This window comes from Rhipicephalus microplus, chromosome X (assembly GCF_043290135.1).
Source record: "Rhipicephalus microplus isolate Deutch F79 chromosome X, USDA_Rmic, whole genome shotgun sequence".
Lineage (NCBI taxonomy): Eukaryota > Metazoa > Arthropoda > Arachnida > Ixodida > Ixodidae > Rhipicephalus > Rhipicephalus microplus.
The window spans coordinates 396,444,620-396,462,812 of NC_134710.1; the positions used below are offsets into that span (position 1 = coordinate 396,444,620).

General features: G+C 45.9%; 1 protein-coding gene across 1 annotated transcript in view; it reads left to right on the top strand.

Annotated features, from left to right (window-relative positions):
• The window catches only part of LOC142761774 (aurora kinase A-B-like), a 30,885-nt gene extending 15,564 nt beyond the window's left edge, over positions 1 to 15,321 (top strand). The window contains exons 4-7 of the mRNA XM_075880168.1: positions 6,813 to 6,951; positions 7,259 to 7,407; positions 9,472 to 9,703; positions 14,909 to 15,321. Coding sequence (XP_075736283.1) covers positions 6,813 to 6,951; positions 7,259 to 7,407; positions 9,472 to 9,703; positions 14,909 to 15,013 — 625 coding nt within the window. The 3' untranslated portion in view covers positions 15,014 to 15,321. The remainder of the gene's footprint in view (positions 1 to 6,812; positions 6,952 to 7,258; positions 7,408 to 9,471; positions 9,704 to 14,908) is intronic.
• The last annotated feature ends 2,872 nt before the right edge of the window (positions 15,322 to 18,193 follow it).

The following is an 18,193-nucleotide window of genomic DNA, read 5'->3' on the forward strand; positions in this document are numbered from 1 at the left end:
AAGAACAAGTATGGATTTCAAACCAAGTTCTTTGCATGAAGCAGTGGTGTGATAGGTATGACACAAAAGATTGTCAATTGAATAAAACCATATACTGAAATTATTACACATACTTTTTGTGCTGAAATTGTAATTAGTGTAATTAGGTACTTGATTACAAATATTCACTGAACTTTTCTTTATTTGGAGAGAGGCTTATTGCATCAGAAATAAGGATCACATCATGACGGCCTACGCCTTCTTTCTCAATAACAAAATTATGGGCAGAAGACTGGTGGCACGGGGATTTCTAGCACAATAATTAATGACACAAAATAGGCATATAAAAATTCGTGCTCCTGATTCATACATGCTCTTTCGCCGCTCTTGCTGTAAAACGCATCATCATACAGCCGGTCGCGGAAACTCTAATCTACAGCAATTCATTAACCTCGGAACATTCATGGACGTTCATGGCGATATCAAGCACGCCTCCAAGCACGTCAGAACTTCATCACAAAAGCTTATTGACAGCACTCCATATGATCGTGGGGTGCGCGGCCGCGTGGACAGTGCAACCGGCACGTGATGCACTTGCCGGCGGCGTTCGATGACGATGCGCGAATTGTGTAACTACGAAGACTAAAAAGTCGGCACGCACTGCACTTGGCATCTCATTTTCGAATGACGACGCGCGAAATTGCTAGCCGCTGTTCTGAGCGACCCTTGGCAGTGAAGGGTTGGGGGGGGGGGACGAGCTTGACTGCGTTGTCCGCGGCCGATGCGTAAAATGCCCGTACGTGATTCAGAGGAGCTAGCGAGTGATGTGGTACATTCCTTGCGAAAAAGCATGTCTCCAAGAGTGCGCTTGCGCGTCGTTTCTGCCCGCAGTCTCGCTGTCAGCGGAGTTAAGCCTATAGCCGACTCCGTTGACGCGCCGCACTCGTAGACCGCCGCGCGCCCGCTCGTAGTAATCTGATTGTGCATCCGGTGCGGCCACTCGTAGTAATCAGATTGTGCCGCCGCTTTCAGCTTCGTTGCTTGCGAAGAAGCACGTCGCCGCGAATGCGCTAGCGCGCCGTTCCTGCCCGCAGCTTCACTGTCGGCGTAGTCAGGGCTAAAGAAGACTCCGATGACGCGCGGCGCTTGTAGAGTGCGCTCCCGTTCGTAGTAACCTGATCCCGCATCCGCTTACTGCTCGTAACTAAAGCGTGGTTATATCTCAAGTGATTATCAAGCCGTTAACACGTCACAAAGTGGCGATTTTCGAGAGTCATGTCCTCGCGACGCACAAGCAGCAGACGACGATCTCCCGGAGCGAGCATCGGGCCAATGGCGATGCGAGCTGAGGCAACATGGCGGCCACGGCCAATCAAGGGCCTCAAAACGACCTTCAAACATTTGCTTTTTGCTCGCTTGTTGTTAAAAAAAGGAGTCAGCTGAGGCGGGAAAATTAAAGACAGAGAAATGCTATTTCCGATGAGCTCAAGAAGCCGGCTCCCGGCCCAAGCATCGCGAAGCTAAAATTTTTTGAAAAACGCCGTTTTCTTGCCATTTACAAAAAAATTTTCCCTTCCTAGGAGGGTGAAACGAATTTTCCAAAGCACTTCTGCGCGGTTTTCAGTGTAGGTATTTTCGAACCAGATAGAAAAAGGTTCCAGAAACTGAAAACTTGAGTTTCAAACAATCAATTTTTTTGCCATTTTTCGCGATCCCAAAGCCGCGTCCCCCCCTTAATATTGTAGCATGGTGTTTGCTCATTAAGGTTCATTGCGTTGCAAGAATCGAGGCTAGTCCGTCGCCTCTTTCTGCGTTCTCATGTCCCGGCATTACTCTCCTCTCCTCCGCGGTGTGCCGCGTTGGGAGAGTGGGGAGGGACGTTTAACTCCTCTCACCCGGTTGCGGATATTGACTGTGGCACCATGCGTGGAGTCTCTCGGGACGTTTCGCGCACGTGCGTCGGGAGTGAGAGAGAACCTCTCCGAGACGACATAAGGTAAGCACGCATTTCTTTTTCGTCCGTCGACTGGTTTTGTTTGGGGCTCATCGGGACTTCACCAACAGCGCCTTGCGCCTGCAGAGGACGCTCGCCTTTATCTGAAGCCAATGCGCACGGAGTTTATGCCCTCGTTTGAGCAACCGGGCCCTTTGTCCTGGTGTCACCGTGAATCACATTTGCCCACGGAGACGAGCTCGTGGCACCCCTGTGTAGTACTTCTCGCCCGTGGCATGGATAAGCCCATTTGCTTTCCCGCTGCAGCTTTGCAACGGGCTCTGTACGGTTTTTTGATGTTGCTGCAGACAATCAAGTATTACGACCTTTAGCAGTACCGTGTTTTCGCCACAGCGACGGTTATCGCGTGCCCGGCGGCTTGCTAAGACTGAACCCCCGCTAGTGGCCGTACGCCTTTGGGATACTTGTACACTACACGGGTGCCCAACCTGCAATCAAGCGATGGGGCACTAAAGCATGCATACTAGTTTGATAAGGAATTGTGTCAAGTTTTACTCAAAACTATTTATTAGCAAAAGAGTTATGACTGTTCCCGTACGGAAAAATAGCAGGAATGTAAGTTCTGAGAATGTCGACAAAATAGACGGGAACAAGCAGATCACTTTCACCAGATAATAATCATTATCATCATAATCAGCCTGACTACGTCCACTGCAAGACAAAGGCCTCTCCAATGTTCCGCCACTCATCTCGGTCCTCTGCTTGCTGCTGCCAATCTATACCCGCAAATTTCTTAATCACATCTGTCCGCCTAATCTTATGTCTCCCCCTAACCTACTTGCCTTTTCTGGGAATCTAGTTAGTTACCCTAATGACCAGATGTTATCCTGTCTACGTGCTATGTGCCCGGCCCATGTCTATTTCCTCTTCTTGATTTCAACTATAATATCCTTAACGCCGGTTTGTTTCCTGATGCAATCTGCTCTCTTCTTGTCTCTTAAGGTTACACCTACCATTTTTCTTTCCATTGCTCGCTGCGTCATCCTCGATTTAAGCTTAACTCTTATTGTAAGTCTCCAGGTTTCTGCTCTTTAGCTAAGTGCCGGCAGGGTGCAGATGTTATATACCTTCCTCTTCAGGTATAGTGGCAAACTACCTGTCATGATTTGAGAGTGCTTGCCAAATGGGCTCCATCCCATTTTTATTCTTCTAGTTACTTCAATCTCGTGGTTCTGCTCCGCTGTTACTACCTGTCCTAAGTAGACACAGTCTTTCACAAATTCAAGTGCACTATTACCTATCTCGAAGAGCTGCACTCTTGCGAGATTGGTGTACATTACTTTCATTTTCTGCAGATAAATTTAAGACCTACTTTTCTGCTCTCGGTGTCTCACTCCGTAATCATGAATTGGGATTCGTCCCCTGAGTTACTGAGCAATGCAATGTCATCGGCAAAGGGCAGCTTATAAGGTACTCTCCATTAACACTTATGCCAAACATTTCCCATTCTAGGCCTCTGAAAACCTCCCTTAAGCCCGTGTTAAACATCATTGGGGAGATTGTGTCCCCCTGCCTTACACACTTGTTAATTGTTATTTTGTTGCTTTCTTTATAAAGCACTACTGTAGCAGTTGATCCCATGTAGATTTCTTGCAGGATGTTTATATATGCTTCGTCGATGCCCTGATTCCGCAGTGTCTGCATAACTGCTGATATTTCTACTACATAAAATGCCCTCTCGTATTCTATGAAACCTATGTGTAGTGGCTGGCTGTATTTTGAACATTTCTCTCTTAGCAGATTGGTAGCATGAATGTGTTTGATTGTTGATTAGCCTGTTCTAAATCCTGCTTGTTCCTTTGGTTGATTGAATTTTAATGTTTTCTTAATTTTGTTAGAAATTACCTTTGTAAATAGCTTGTATCCTATGGAGAGCAAGCTGATCAGCCTGTATTCTTCAAGTCCTTGTTATCTCCTTTCTTATGTATTAGGATGATGTTAGCATTCTTCCAAGATGATCAGGAGTCCTGAAATTTTTAATATTTGCAGCCACTTTTGTCGCGGACTTTACTGCTGTGCGCCCTCGCTCGAGTGGCAACTCTGCATTTTCGTTTTGTAGCTGACATTGTATGGTCAGTACAAGAACCACGGTGTTTTCAGGCTGAGGTGCTAATTAATATTGAGGCAAGCTTTTGCAGTGCAGAGACCAGGCTTGATTCAGATTTGCTTATAATATCAAATGTTCTTCTTCTGTCATTATTGAAATGACACGCAGCGTCAACCAGAGCAAATTTGATGGTTGACAAGTTCACATATCAGTGCTTGAGCACGAACAACACATGTAACATGTTATATGTTTATTTAGTTAGACGTTTATGATTTTTATGATAAAAAATGAGGGGTGGACAAAGCTTTTAGAGCACTGTTACGTTAGCACTTGATATCATAGCTAAATAACGAAGAAAATACTACATAACAAGCTAATCTTATGATGCAGACGAAGCTCGCAGTTTCAGTTTCGTGGGTGATCGGTGGTCTCACATTTTTGCCTGTAACTCTTCATAAAAAAACAAAAAACTAGGCGGAAGCTTTCTGCAGCTAAATGTTGGGCGAAAAAGTGCACATTTCTCATGATAGAAAACCAAAAAATTGACATTTAGAAAAAAATCAGTTTTTTCCTTGAAGTAATATGCATTAACAAAAACATTTCACAAAACATTCCCTTATGAATCGATCGCCCTTAGATTCTTTGGAATCTGTGAAGTATCAGCAAAGTCGAACATTTCTTGCACACTAAATTGCTTTCTCTCTTCTCTTGTCTCGACAAGGACGGTGGAAGCAAAGCAGGCAGGGTTGGCATGGTAGAAACAAGTTACGTCACGCAAATCAGGACCTTGAGCACATTTTCTTTTTTTCTCTTCGAACACGCAACTTACCTTCAATGTGGTCACGCACACGGCCGCGTGTCTGTCTTCTACGGTGACCTCCGTAACTGTGCAGCTAACAATGCTCAAATCGGCCAGTGACTATAAATTTGGGCATAGAGCATCATTTGTACAAAGAAAAAGGAACGATTTCTAGCCTACGTTGTGAGTTAGTTCTAAATTTCTGGCTGCATGCCGAGCTATATCGTTTGCCTCACGTGTTCATCATAGTCTTGATTACTGGATAGCAGCGTTTTCTAAGCCTGCTGATAAGGTGTTGCAGGTCCTCTTTTCATTCCCACTGAGGCATGTGCCGCAACTGTGCAGCGAGCAGTTCTCCAATCAGCCAGTGAACATAAATTTCGGTATGTGGCATAATTTGTAGAAAAAGTAGGGAACGAACTCTAGCTAAAGTTTCGAGTGAATATGCTGCGATTTTTGTTTCCTTCCCCAGCTGTTACACCCACTGTGGTAGCTAAACAGTCCGGCGCATAGCCAGAAATTTTTTTCAGGGGGTGAAAGGGGGGCCACCAATTTTATTTTGGGAGGGGCACCCTCTTGCAAGGGTTATTTTTCACTTTCTGTGCCTTGGTGAAAAAAACAATTTGGGGGGGCAGTGGTCTTGTGTGCCACCCCCTGTGTAGGTCTCTGGGTCATGTTGGTGATATTTTGAACACAGATGTGACTTTTGGCCATGGTTTTCTAGTTTCAGGAAGGATGGAACTTGAAAGGGGTGAGGGCCATGGATATGTAAATGGCATGTATGTGAACTTAAATTTAGGAGTATCTTGGATAATCTCACGAAATTGATTTGCTCTCCTTGTTATGGCGTATCTCGGTTTCGACATGTAAAACCCCTAACTTCATCTAAAGCCTGTGACCGTGCCTGTGTTGTTGGGAACACTTTGCTGAAGACTGTCAATAGTGTCATATTGCAAAGACAACTGGCATTTTACAAAGACCTGCGATAATACTCTTCATGCCTTTGTGGAACTTAGCCTGATGGCTTATGAATTTGAAGCTTGCTGAACGTGTGCTTTTTTGTATCTCTCAAAAGGTTTTGATTTGCTGGTTTATTGACATTTGCTCCTAATTTTTGCTGCCATATGCTCCTGCTCCTGTATTCGACTAATAAGCAAACTCAATGTAATAATATGCATTCGAACCTGTGGAACCATGTTCCTTAGTTTTCTTGCCATGGTAGCCCAACAGGCTGAGGCATCTTGCTGCTACACTGATGAACGGCAATGTGATTTCTGGCCACTGGCTAGGTTTCAGTGGAGGTGCAATGAAAGAATACCAACATACTTAGCATGCAGCATGACCACCATTCGTGCGCATGCGCCAAGTATCTCCTTACGCGTGCGCGAGGAAAGGGGAGAGTTGGCGCATAAACAGTGGGGGAGAGAACAGTCGCCAAGGGCCCCCTCTTCATGTGAGTGCAACGTAGGAGAAGGTGGCTCAGTGCTGCTTCCGCTTTGTTTCTCTTCTCCCGTTTATCTCTTTGCCACAGCTGTGCGCTCATATACTGCTGCACATGCTCGCTCCGTTGCCCTCTCCTAGAAGCGCTGGGTGTTCACTTTGTGGCACTCACACACACACATTAATTCACACAAATGGGGGGGGGCAACATAAGCGGTACACAACATGTACACAACTCCACACACAAATGAAACCTACACGGACACATACAAATGGAAACGCAAGTGAACACCAGTGCTGCTTCGCATACCCACATGGTTCCCTTTAGTGGGAGACGATGTAATTATTTTTCTGTAGTTTATTTTATGAAATGCAATAGAGGGATTTTACAGTCTCTAAAGAATTATGCGGTGAAATGTCACGTCTGCGTAAACTTGGAGCGATAGCAGAGTTAAAAAGCTTGAGCTGGCAGATCCGTGTGCACTCGTCATTTCAGCAGCATGTCTTGTCTGTTGTTGCAAAATGTTTTTCAGGCACCCGAACATCCTGTGCCTGTTCAACTGGTTCCACGATGAGACGAGGGTCTATCTGATCCTGGAATATGCGCCTCAGGGCGAACTCTACAAGCAGCTTACTTCGGCCAGGCGTTTCACTGACAAGAGAGCTGCCACTGTAAGAACATAGCCGAGCCTTTCGGTTGTGAATTTGCAGACGGGTGTGTCACGTGTCATTTCATGCTGTGGTAGGCAGAACTTTTGGGAGGGTGATATGCCAAAGTCTCTTATCCCTGGGCTGATAGTTACTGGAAGATAATGAAGTAAAATACTAAAGACTTCAAACAGCCCCTGGAAAAAACGAGTTTGTACATGGGTCCTGGTTCAGTTTCTTTATTGTCAATTAAAAAGTGACACAAGAAATTCCTATCTAAAGTGTTCACCTTATGATGTGGTTTCTCTTTTCTCACTATTCTTGTGTTCAGTACATCTACCAGCTCTGCGATGCGCTCAAGGTCTGCCATGCACAAAACGTCATCCACCGCGACATCAAGCCGGAAAATCTTCTCGTCGGCATTAATGGCGAGATTAAGATTGCAGACTTCGGCTGGTCCGTGCATGCACCTTCATCCAGGTGCGTTCGTCTGACTGTTAAATTCTTTTACACTGCGATAGGATGTACAGCAGTCTATCGAGAATTGCTTGGTGGCAATTTATCACAGAAATGGCGTCAGTAAAATTGTGCACAAACTGGTCAAAAAAGGAAAACTGTGCTTAAGCGCTTGACCAGGTAATCAAAGCTACAGTGCGTTACTCTGTGGAGACAGACGCCAGGCACTCCAGCCACTATGCCGTCAGCACACGCACCCAGTGTGATGGGAATGTGTTTAGCCATGTTCCTCATATTGGTATCGACTCATTGAGTGGAAACGCTAGACAACCCTATCGGAAAAATTGCCATGGTGGATACTGGAAAACATGGTGGGAGTAGTGGAAATAATAGTGGGCATGGTGGAAATAATAGTGGGCATGGTGGAAATTATGATGGCTATGGTGGGACGTAGTGGAAAATATGGTGGTTATGCTGGGGCATACTGGGTGGTATGGTGTACAGATGATGGGTAAAGTGGAAATGATGGTGGAAAGCACAGGTTAGATAGTGGGCAATAATGGGACACTCTTCCCACCATTGCGATAATGCTGGGAAGCCCTAAGCATATGGTGGGTGGTGCTTATTATGGTGGGCTACATGGTGTACCAAGTTGAAAAACTCTTGCCACCATTGCGATAATGCTGGGAAGCACTAAGCAGATGATGGGTGCTGCTTGTTATGATGGGCCACATGGTGTACCAAGCTGAGAAGCTCTGCCCACCATCGCGATAATACTGGGAAGCAGTAAGCAGATGATGGGTGGGCTTATAATGGCGTGCAATTTATATAGTGTACAAAGCTGGGATCTGTACACTACATGTTCTACCACCATGATTTCCACCAAAGGTTAGGCCTACTGACCGAGCCCGTACAATTATGTTATCCGTGCTTCCGGGTTTCAAAATACATGATTACGACGATTATAAGTATGACAATACAGCGCAGCCATATGGCATCAATTAACCTAAATGAAGCATTTTTCTTTGTGTATGGTGTCCGCTCAAGAAGCAACAAACATCGATGCGACGCAATTAAAGCACTCCCAGAGAACGTAATTAAGTGTCTTCTCACCGACAGCCGCCGGTCACACTCGCCGGCACTTCTCTAGCTTTTGTGCGAGAACTCAGACGTGGCAATTCGTATGCTTGGGGAACCAATATGATAGCGTAATGTTTCCGGCACACTGCATTCGTTTTGGCCAAGCCGTTATGTAGTTGTTGCTTTAGCGAAAGAGCTACAGCATTGCGCTGGCGCGACCGCCCTCTACATTGCGCGAAAAGCATCCCAATACTCAATCAAATAAATTAGGCGGGCGTATCTATGGAATGAGCCTAGAAGCGTCATAAAGCGTGAGCAGATGTCGCCCTTTAGAACGAGCGCAAAATGGATATTAAACTTGGCAGACCCCGCCGGTAAACTGTCGCTGCTCCCCAGTTCACTTGTTTTTTTTTCTTGAAGTTGTGAATTGCAAAAAAAATAGCACTAGTGTCATTAACATAGTGGCAATCGTTACAGGCCGCAGTTGCTTGTGTTTAATAAATGTGCAATATTTAAAAGCAGGTGTAGATCTTGTCTATGTTGTGTACACGACAAACATAACCAAGTTGAACCTTAAGTTTGTATGGCAACTAAGTATTTAACACGCATTCAACATCATGTTGGTGTGGTGCAGTGGTTAGCGTCTTCGAATGGTAATCCGCAGGTTGCACGTTCGATCCTCCGTGGCGCCTTGTTTTTTTTTTACGGGACGGGTGTTTTTTATACTGTTTTTATAGAATTCTTTTTTATTTTTTGTGGCAGCTCGTCACGGTGATTCTGACGTCATTTCGCGCTCAAGTGTTGCCGGCACTGCAGCACCCACCATACCCACCATGCGCCATGGTGGGCGTTTCCCACCATTCACCCACTACATTAATCCACTATAATGGTGGGTGGTGGTTTCCACCATGCCCACCATTGGTTTTTTTCCGACAGGGAAAAGACGAAGGAGAGAACAAATGTGCGGCTGCGTTAGCCTAAATGTGAAAGCATGCGTTTATGCCGCAGGCGGGCCACAATGTGCGGCACGCTGGATTACCTGCCACCTGAGATGATTGAAGCTGCCCCCTACAACGAGAAGGTGGACCACTGGGCCCTCGGCATTCTCATCTACGAGTTCTTGGTGGGCAAGCCCCCCTTTGAGTCGCCCACGATGCACGAGACGTACCGGCGCATACGCGAGTGCAAGGTGCAGTTCCCTCCGTACGTAAGCGCCGAGGCACGGGACCTAATTGGCAAGGTGAGCACCATTCAGTGTGAATAAACAGTGGTCATCCTCATATTCAAGTAAGAGCATTGCATGGCGAGTCAGTTGAGAAGCAATAATGTTTGGCGTTATGAACACGAATGTCTAGGGACATTAACAAAGGATGCAGCCCGTGAAAGCCAGAAATCTACCCAAAAACTGTTTTCAAACTTGTGCCTCAGAATGGGTCTGTGAATTCTTGCTTTGTCTATTTTATAGTTTACACTGATCAGAATGGCAACAACGTGTTCTTGAACATTATAGTAGTTTTATTGCTCTAACCACTATCTTGAGGATTTCTGTTCGGATGGTAATTTCCCTTTGAGCAAGAAAGCAAACTTAGACAGTGACGTTAGAGCATGCTATAAATTATTTTTTCTGCCATAAAAGTAGTTCCTTTTTGGAATCAAAAGGTGAGAATACAAACGCTGTTAAAATATTGTTCACATCTGTTCATGAATCAGTTCTATTGAGCATAGTTTCCCCTCTTAATGAGTGGCATCATAGAGATGCTGTAGTACCTTGAGGAATAATTAATGTGAATTCAGTGAATCGAAACTGAGCCGATGTGTGCTAAAGTGAATTGAGACACTGACTTTTAATTCACGTAGGTCGAAACGAATCAAATGCATAAATTTAAATCAATGTACGTTGAAGTGAATAACGCCTTCAGGCATGAATTACTGTATTTACTCGCCTAATGAACGCACTCGCACAATAAACCCACCCGCATCTTCAGTCGTCAAAATTTAGAATTTTTCCCCACGTAATAAACGCACCCCCTAAATTCATCCGCTGCAGTTTCACTAACCACACCTGGCGCCTCCTTACCTGTTGCTTCCTTCCGCTTTTTATTATTATGCCAATTTCCCTCGGCCACCTCTGCTCGCTGCCTCCTCCCCTTCGCCCGTTGCTGCGCGCCGTATTGTTTTTTCTTTCTATCTGTGTGCGGCACGTCCCCTGTCTTTTTTATCTGTGCATTACAGCGGGGTTCATGAACGGTGTGAGTGTAGAGACGTCGCAGCTGATAAGCAGACGGCAAGCGAAGGTAATGAAACTTCCCGTGCCAACCGACGGTCGCTTCGTGCAAGTATGAAACTTTAAGGCCCAACGACGTGCACGCGATTTTATAGCGACGGCAACAGGACTTATTGTCGCTATCGCGTCGCAGGTTTTCAGATAACCTGAAAAAATTGTTTGTCGCTCAAATAAGATCTTGACAATTTCCACAACATGGTAGCACCCTCAATTCTCACTTTGCTTGTTCTCTGCACGTACAGGAACTTCTCAAGTAGAAGCGAGGTGGCAGCTGTCATTTGTAATTATTATTGTTATGAACTGTTTGTTTTGATGCTTTGGGGTAGCTTCTTGCAATGTTAGTTACTTGCTACAATGTGAACGGCATCATTGTGGTTGTCGTGCGAGGCTGCCATGATGTTGTCAGAGTGCGCGTCGTAGCGCACGCTTCTGGGTGCCCCTTGAGATCAAAGCAGATACCACTGTTACGGTTAAATGATTGCAAAATAAGATGGTCGCAAAACGCTTTTATGGCATGCGTGGGCGATGCGGGTACAGCTTGCACAAGATGGCGTCGTCAACCACCGAAGATGCATAAAATGCAACAAAGAGGCTGTTTCGGAACAGTGTATGTGTACATCAATTGCGAAAGGCTCAGTGGCCTAAATTTTTTTGCATGACTGGATTCTTTGCTCATCCCAAAAAAGTTTTAATAAAAGTATCCCCGCAATATAAACGCACCCCCAACTTTGCTTTGATTTCTCGAGAAAAAAAGTGCGTTAATTACGCGAGTAAATACGGTACGATGCTCTGTTTACGTATGTCTCAAATTATCACAGCATAATTCTGAGGCACTTAATCTTACAATCCAAGAAAGAAAATGAAGCAATGTGTTGTTTTGCATGAGTTTGTCTTTTACTGTTAATAGTGTGTAATTAAATATTTAATTAATTTTTCTGCAGTAACTTGCTTTCTAACGTTACATGAAAATAACGAATTGTCTTGTTCCAATTGTGTGTGTAAGTTGTTTTTAGTTGTGCACACTCATTTTGAGGAAAGGAAAGTAGTAGTTTGGCTTGGGTCCTGAAGTGTGGTGTGCTGAACGACTAGTCGCAGCACCTACACCAAAAAGATCGATCAGTCATACGCAGCACACTGTAGTACAAGACATTCTGAATCAAATGTAAACGTTTTGCAGAAGCGCACTAGGTTGGCATAAAATGTTGAAGAGAAAACTCCAACCAAATTTACATCATTAAGTCAAGACATACTGGATATGGATAAGGTTCAGTTCATTCAATGAGACGTGCATCTAGCTCTCTTTTCCCTACAAGTTGACACAACTAGCATAAACGAGTTGCGTACACAAGCATAGTCACCACCGCTGAATGTGATGAAGGGAAGTTAGTGCTTTGCAGAGCAATAACCTTTGCTTGTGATTTGCTTAGAGTTAGCTTAAAGTTGCCATGACACCAAATTTTCAATCATAATCTGCGTCATGTGGGTAAGTCTCTAGGTATTCCCTTATAAGCTGGTTTAGCTTTAGTGCATTTCTTCAGGTACTCAATTTTAAATTTGATATTATAAGCACGCGAGCTGCCTGTGAGTCGGGCTACACCGGGGCACACGCCAGCTTTAATGTAAGGAGCAGTTGACTAAGCGAGTGCCTGCATTCGGCAGCTGATGTTGTTCCATGGTAAGCTGCGCGTCAAATCAAGATATTCTATCTTTCTTCAGTTTGGTGCTGAAATTGAAAAATTCGTAACGGTTGAAACTTCAATAGGAGGCGACGGCTCTGCTCCTTCCAACTTGTGACGTCACAGGTGCCATAGCAAAAGAGCAGTCACTGGCGGTGGGCGGGGTTTAGAGCTGGCCTCATCTCGGGCTTGTTTTGCCCTGAAATATTCTTTTACAGCCCACTTTTTAGACCTGTGTATGTATAATAGGCTCTCTACCAATAGTTTTTGCTGAAAAACACAAATTCTTGGATGACCATGCAATGGCCTCTTAAGGAACCTCGTTGCTTTGTCTTACCAGAAGCTGGAGATGGGGGAAGGCAGGCTGTACAGTTGAAGAGTAGTATAGTACAATTCCAATGGCTGTCTGATGTGGTGAACTCGCCAGGGTACAATAAACTTGACAATTGGACTACTAGCCGCAGTAGCTCTTTGGCTATGGCACTGCGCTACTGAGCTCACTTGTGGGTTTAATACTGAGTGTTGTAGCTGCATTCTGATGTGCTTGAGAATATCAGAAGGAGCATATAGTTTGCAAGATAGTGCTTAGCAATGTACATAGGCAATGGCAAGCAGTCCTAAATGTTGCGCCAAGTTAAAAACACATCACTTATCAGTCTTTGTTATTAGCACTACATGTTATCCAAATTGTTTCCTTGTTTGAGGATAAATGAAATTAGGGGACCCTAAAGCTTCACCTTTAGGAGTTAGACGATAGCAACTACCTGTTCCTAGTGTGCATTTCAGACACTTAGTTCATGAAACCTTTCTGAATTTGCTATGCACCCACTATGCATGGCCTTAAGGGAATAGGTGCAGTAGCATGTGTGCCTTTTGTAGTGGCGTACCGGCTTTCAACCACGGAGCCATTTTATTAACCACATATTCTGATGCCCTGATGCCCGTGGCTTATACCACGCATTATTACTGCAATATTACATATTGTATTGTGAAGAATTTAACAAGGACGCGTGTGTTTGTGGAGCATGTAAACTACTCTCAATGCATTTCCAAGCAGAGGAAGTTCTCACTGTTTTCAGAAACAGAAGTTTGGCTGTGTGGTCGAACATCTGCTTGCCACACAAACGACCCGATTTCAATTCCAACTCGGACCCAAATGGCTCTGGTTTAGGCCCCACTCTGCTTCACGAATATTTAATATATTTATTTTATTTCTGTCGTTTCATATTTTTTCGTCATGCATAAGATGATGAATTTTCGCTCACAACCAACGACGCCGACACTGGAATTTCTGCGAAACGAGCTCTTTAACGCTATCACATTAGTTTGTTAGTGTATGTAGATCCCGCAAAAGGCACTTTAGCCGGGGCAAGTGTTCAAGACATAATGGCTGAATACCTTTTTATGTACGTATTATTTTCTAGATGCGTAGTAGCTCTTCGACTAGCCTGTGTAACGCTGTCCCTCCGTACGAACGCGCTGCACGGTCCAGGTGCTGGCACGGTGCCAAGTAGGTCCCGCTGCTGCTGCGCGTTGATGTCACGCTCCCCTCACAGTGTGCACTGACAACACTTTCTTTCTCGCCTGCCGTGCGCTCGCTCGGCGCCTGGAGCTGCCATCTCGTCCGTTTGCTTGTGACTGCCGCTTGCTACGCCGCGAACTCATCAGTTCAAGCTCAATAAAGCTGACATACGCCTAACGTACGCGTTGAAACATTTCTGTACGTGTCACCTACAAGACGTACGCTAGCCATCGCTTCAAACGAATCTTCCAGTGCCCACTGGAGCACGCGCATTCGCGCAATTCAAGCCGTTACGTCACTCGTGTGCAACGCTGCTGCTTTGTATCCCATCAGGGTTCCCTTCGAGAAGATGGTTCAAGCTTTTTTTGTGTGGGTAAAGTGAAAACACTTCCCCTCTAAACTCTAGAAGCATACTGCTACAAAAGCCCTAGCTGTTGCATTTTCGGTGGAGTCTAAAATGTGTGAGGTCCATGTACTTAAATTTCGGTGCATGGTAAAGAACCCATGGTGTTCGAAATTGGGCAGTTGCGGCAGTTGGGCAGTGCCTGAAAAAGTACTGTTATGTGGGAGCACGATATAGAATTGTACCGCCATGCCCTTGTTCTTTCGATTGCCCCTTATGATGCTATTTGTTGTAACAAGTGATGTTGCAGCAAAACTGGTAGAGCAGTTAGAGCATGCCTCAGAAATAAAATAAAAAGTGACTGTGGCAAGGTTCTAACATATTGTTTAGGGTGCTCTATGATTTTAGATGTGCTAAACTACCATTACACGCAGTAGACGGAGAGAAAAAGGGTATCATTAGCCTTCTGAAAAAAAAGTTGATGCGCCCTCTCTATAGATGTAGAGATCACTCAACCTTTAGAAATCTTTGATTTCTTGCATGTGCCAGTGATATATAAGTATAATCTTAGTTCTCTCAATGAACTGTCTGTGAACTGTGCTTGTTTTTGATCACAACAGCTTCTGAGAAAATGCCCGTCTGAGCGCATATCCCTGGACGAAGTCAAGGTCCACCCGTGGGTTGTGAACAACGCAGACACTACAGTCGTGTGCAAGACCTTGTAGGAACGGACGACTGTGGCAAATGCATGTATATAAACATGTACAGGCACACCCGGGGCTTCTTGTCACTCTACTCCTGTAAAATTCCTTCAGACATTAGGTACATTTCACCATGTGTGACTTGGACCTCATCAATGTGAAGCTAACTTCAAGGCGTAGTAACACTTCAAGAACTAGATGCACTGCACATTAGAGTGTGCGTCTCACTTTTTTAGCCACTTTTATTCTACACATGTTGATCATTCAAACTTTGCAAGCTTTTATTTGATATACATTGGTTCAGCATGTATAAATGTTTTGAAAGTTTTCAACTTTGTTTCTTCATTGACACGTGCATGACACTACAGGTATGAATGTGAAATATAACTAATACACCGACATTGAGTCACACTTCGAGGTGGAAGAAATATTACGAACGTACCTGCAGTAAACAACCCAGGGTAGACTATTTGTGTCGCAATAATTGCATATTGTGTAATCTGAGGAAGCTGCCGCTTGAATTGTACAAATAAGTGCTGCGGCAAGGAAGTTGCAGGCTATAGAACCCATATCGGCTGATTTGGATTTCTCACTCTGCCTTCTCACCCTTCTAGTTTGCGAAAGAAGGTAGGTTTAGGCTGTTGTTGTGACAACTCTTTTTTTTTGGCTGCGCGATCTCAACAATGTCGTGGGTGCGCTGTTATGCCTGCGAGTCCACAGCGGACATCCGTGCCTCTGAAAAGGCAATCTGTGTCAAGGCCAGCCCGCCTGACGCGAACAACTCAACGGCGTAAACACGCGCGGCGCCTTTCTGCCGCCCACGTGCAGTGAGTCACCTCAGCAAGCGAGCCCGTCGAGTAAACAACTGGCGCCTTCCTGTCTGGCGGGTCTGACGCAATGCCTTGCGACGTCACTCGTCCTTGGGTGCAGCCACCTGCAGGGCAGCCTCTCCAGATTTGAGGAGAAAGAAGGACGCGGCCCAGCGGCGACCTCATTGAAGAATTCGGACCTCGCGACCAGCGGCGCTTCAGGTTGGACGTTTGGTTGGACCCGGGGCATATAAAAGAAGCCCTGCAGCGCGTCGAGAGAGACCCCCTTTTTACAGCGGATCCATTTTAGAGCAGACCTATGTGTTAGAGAGGACAGCTCGGCTCTTCGAGTCTCTGTCGGTCCCAGTGCCGAATTTGTAACGCCTCCGTATATATGCTGTACATAAACCTTGTTTAACTCACCGTCGTCTCGTCCGCTCATCTATCAGCTCTGCGCAGAAGCAGTCGCGAGCTGAGAAACCTACGCTACCAAACGGCTGGTGACCTTCCCGGTGGAGTTCGAAGCAGTGGCGCCTTCTGGACCGTGTTGGCGTCGCCGTCTTTCGAAACAGTGGTTGCAGCGGTGAGATTTCTAGGCGCCCTTCGTAACGTCGTCGGAGGTGCGCTTCGCAACAGCGGTGGCATCGGCGGGATTGGCCGGCGTCGCAACAGTGGTTGGCAGCTGCGGGATCGGCCGGCGTCAGCGACATCGATGCGGTGAGTGCCTGATGTTTTCCGCTCAGTTCACCAGACTACTCTTGCTCAGGTTATAGTAGTTTAGAGAAGGGCTGTGTGAAGCATTAGAGTGAGTTTTGATCGTTTCAAGCCAAGTCGACGCGCTTTGAAACCAAAGGTAATGCGGAGGGTGTAAACACAGGAGTGTTTAAAATTGCTTGCGCGTCTTGCTAGTAGGCTTATAGTGGGTACGGCAAGTAAATTGTTAACAGGGGCAAACAGCAAGAGGCTAGTGCGAACGATGGATAACCTTAAAGTGAAGGAACTCATCGAAATTTGTGAGGAACTCGGCATTACTTTGGGCCGTGCGAAACGAAAGCAAGCGATCCTTGAGATCATGAAGGATGAGGGAGTGTCGGCTGAGGAAGTCGATGAGGCCTGGGTGGATATCAAAGCACGCCGCGAGGAGGCTGGAGGGCGAGAAGCTCGCGAACGTGAAGAGGCTGAAAGGCGAGAAGCTCGCGAACGTGAAGAAGCTGAAAGGCGAGAAGCTCGCGAACGTGAAGAAGCTGAAAGGTGAGAAGCTCGCAAACATGAAGAAAGGCCAGAAGCTCGCGAACGTGAAGAAGCTGAAAGGCGAGAACGCCGCGAGGAGGCCGAGAGACAGGAGCGCCTCGAGTTGAAACGAATAGAATTGGCAATCCTACAGTGTTCGCAGGCGCCTAGCGTAGCTTCTCCGACGATTCAGGTCAGTGGTTTTAGAATTCGGGACCAACTGCCACCATTCGTAGTAGGCAAAGACATGGCGAAGTATCTCGTCAAGTTTGAACACGTGTGTGAGCGAAACGCTTTGAAGCAGTCTCTTTGGGCGCAGAACCTGTTAGCTCTTCTTCCCGGCGAAGTGTCCGACGCGACAACTTGCTTGTCGAGGGAAGCGTTTGAGAGCTATGTCGAGGTTAAGGAAGTGCTCTTGAGACGTTATAAGTTGTCTCGCGAGGCTTTCAGGCAAAGGTTCCGGTATGCTAAAAAGGGGAATGAGTCACACGTTGACTTCGCGTTTCGTCTTAAAGCTGATTTATTTGAATGGCTCAAGGGCAAAGGTGCTTATGACGACCGCGATAAAGTGGTGAAATGCGTTGCATTGGAGCAATTCTACCACTGCATCGAGGAGGATGTCAAACTTTGGCTGCAGGACAAACTTGGTGAAATACAGCTAAACAAGGCAGCAGAGTTAGCTGAGGAGTATTATACTCGTCAAAAGTTGCATAGCAGGCAGTGCGCGTTGAGAAGGATGAAAGGAAAAAGGGCTTTTCGAAGAAACCTGATCAACGAAAACCCGCTCCGCACCGTAATTTCAAGAAGGACCCGTCTCTTACGAAGTAGGGCAAGGGCAAACAGAAGCGGAGAAATCGAGTGAGGTTCCTAAACAACGCACTAATACCACACGGGCGTTTGAATCACGGAAGCCACTCATCTGCTACAACTGCAAAAAGGAAGGGCGCATTGCGATAAACTGTCAGGAAAAGTTTGCTTTCGCAACAATCCGAGAATCAGAAAAAAACATGCGGTTGTTGGAGCCGTATCTCCAAGAAATTAGAGGAATGGGTAAACGTGTCGAGCACTTAGAGACTCAGGGGCAACCATGGACGTTGTCCATCCTTCACTGGTGTCTCCGGATGACTTTACAGGAGAACGCGCGTGAATCAGGCAGGTCGCCGAG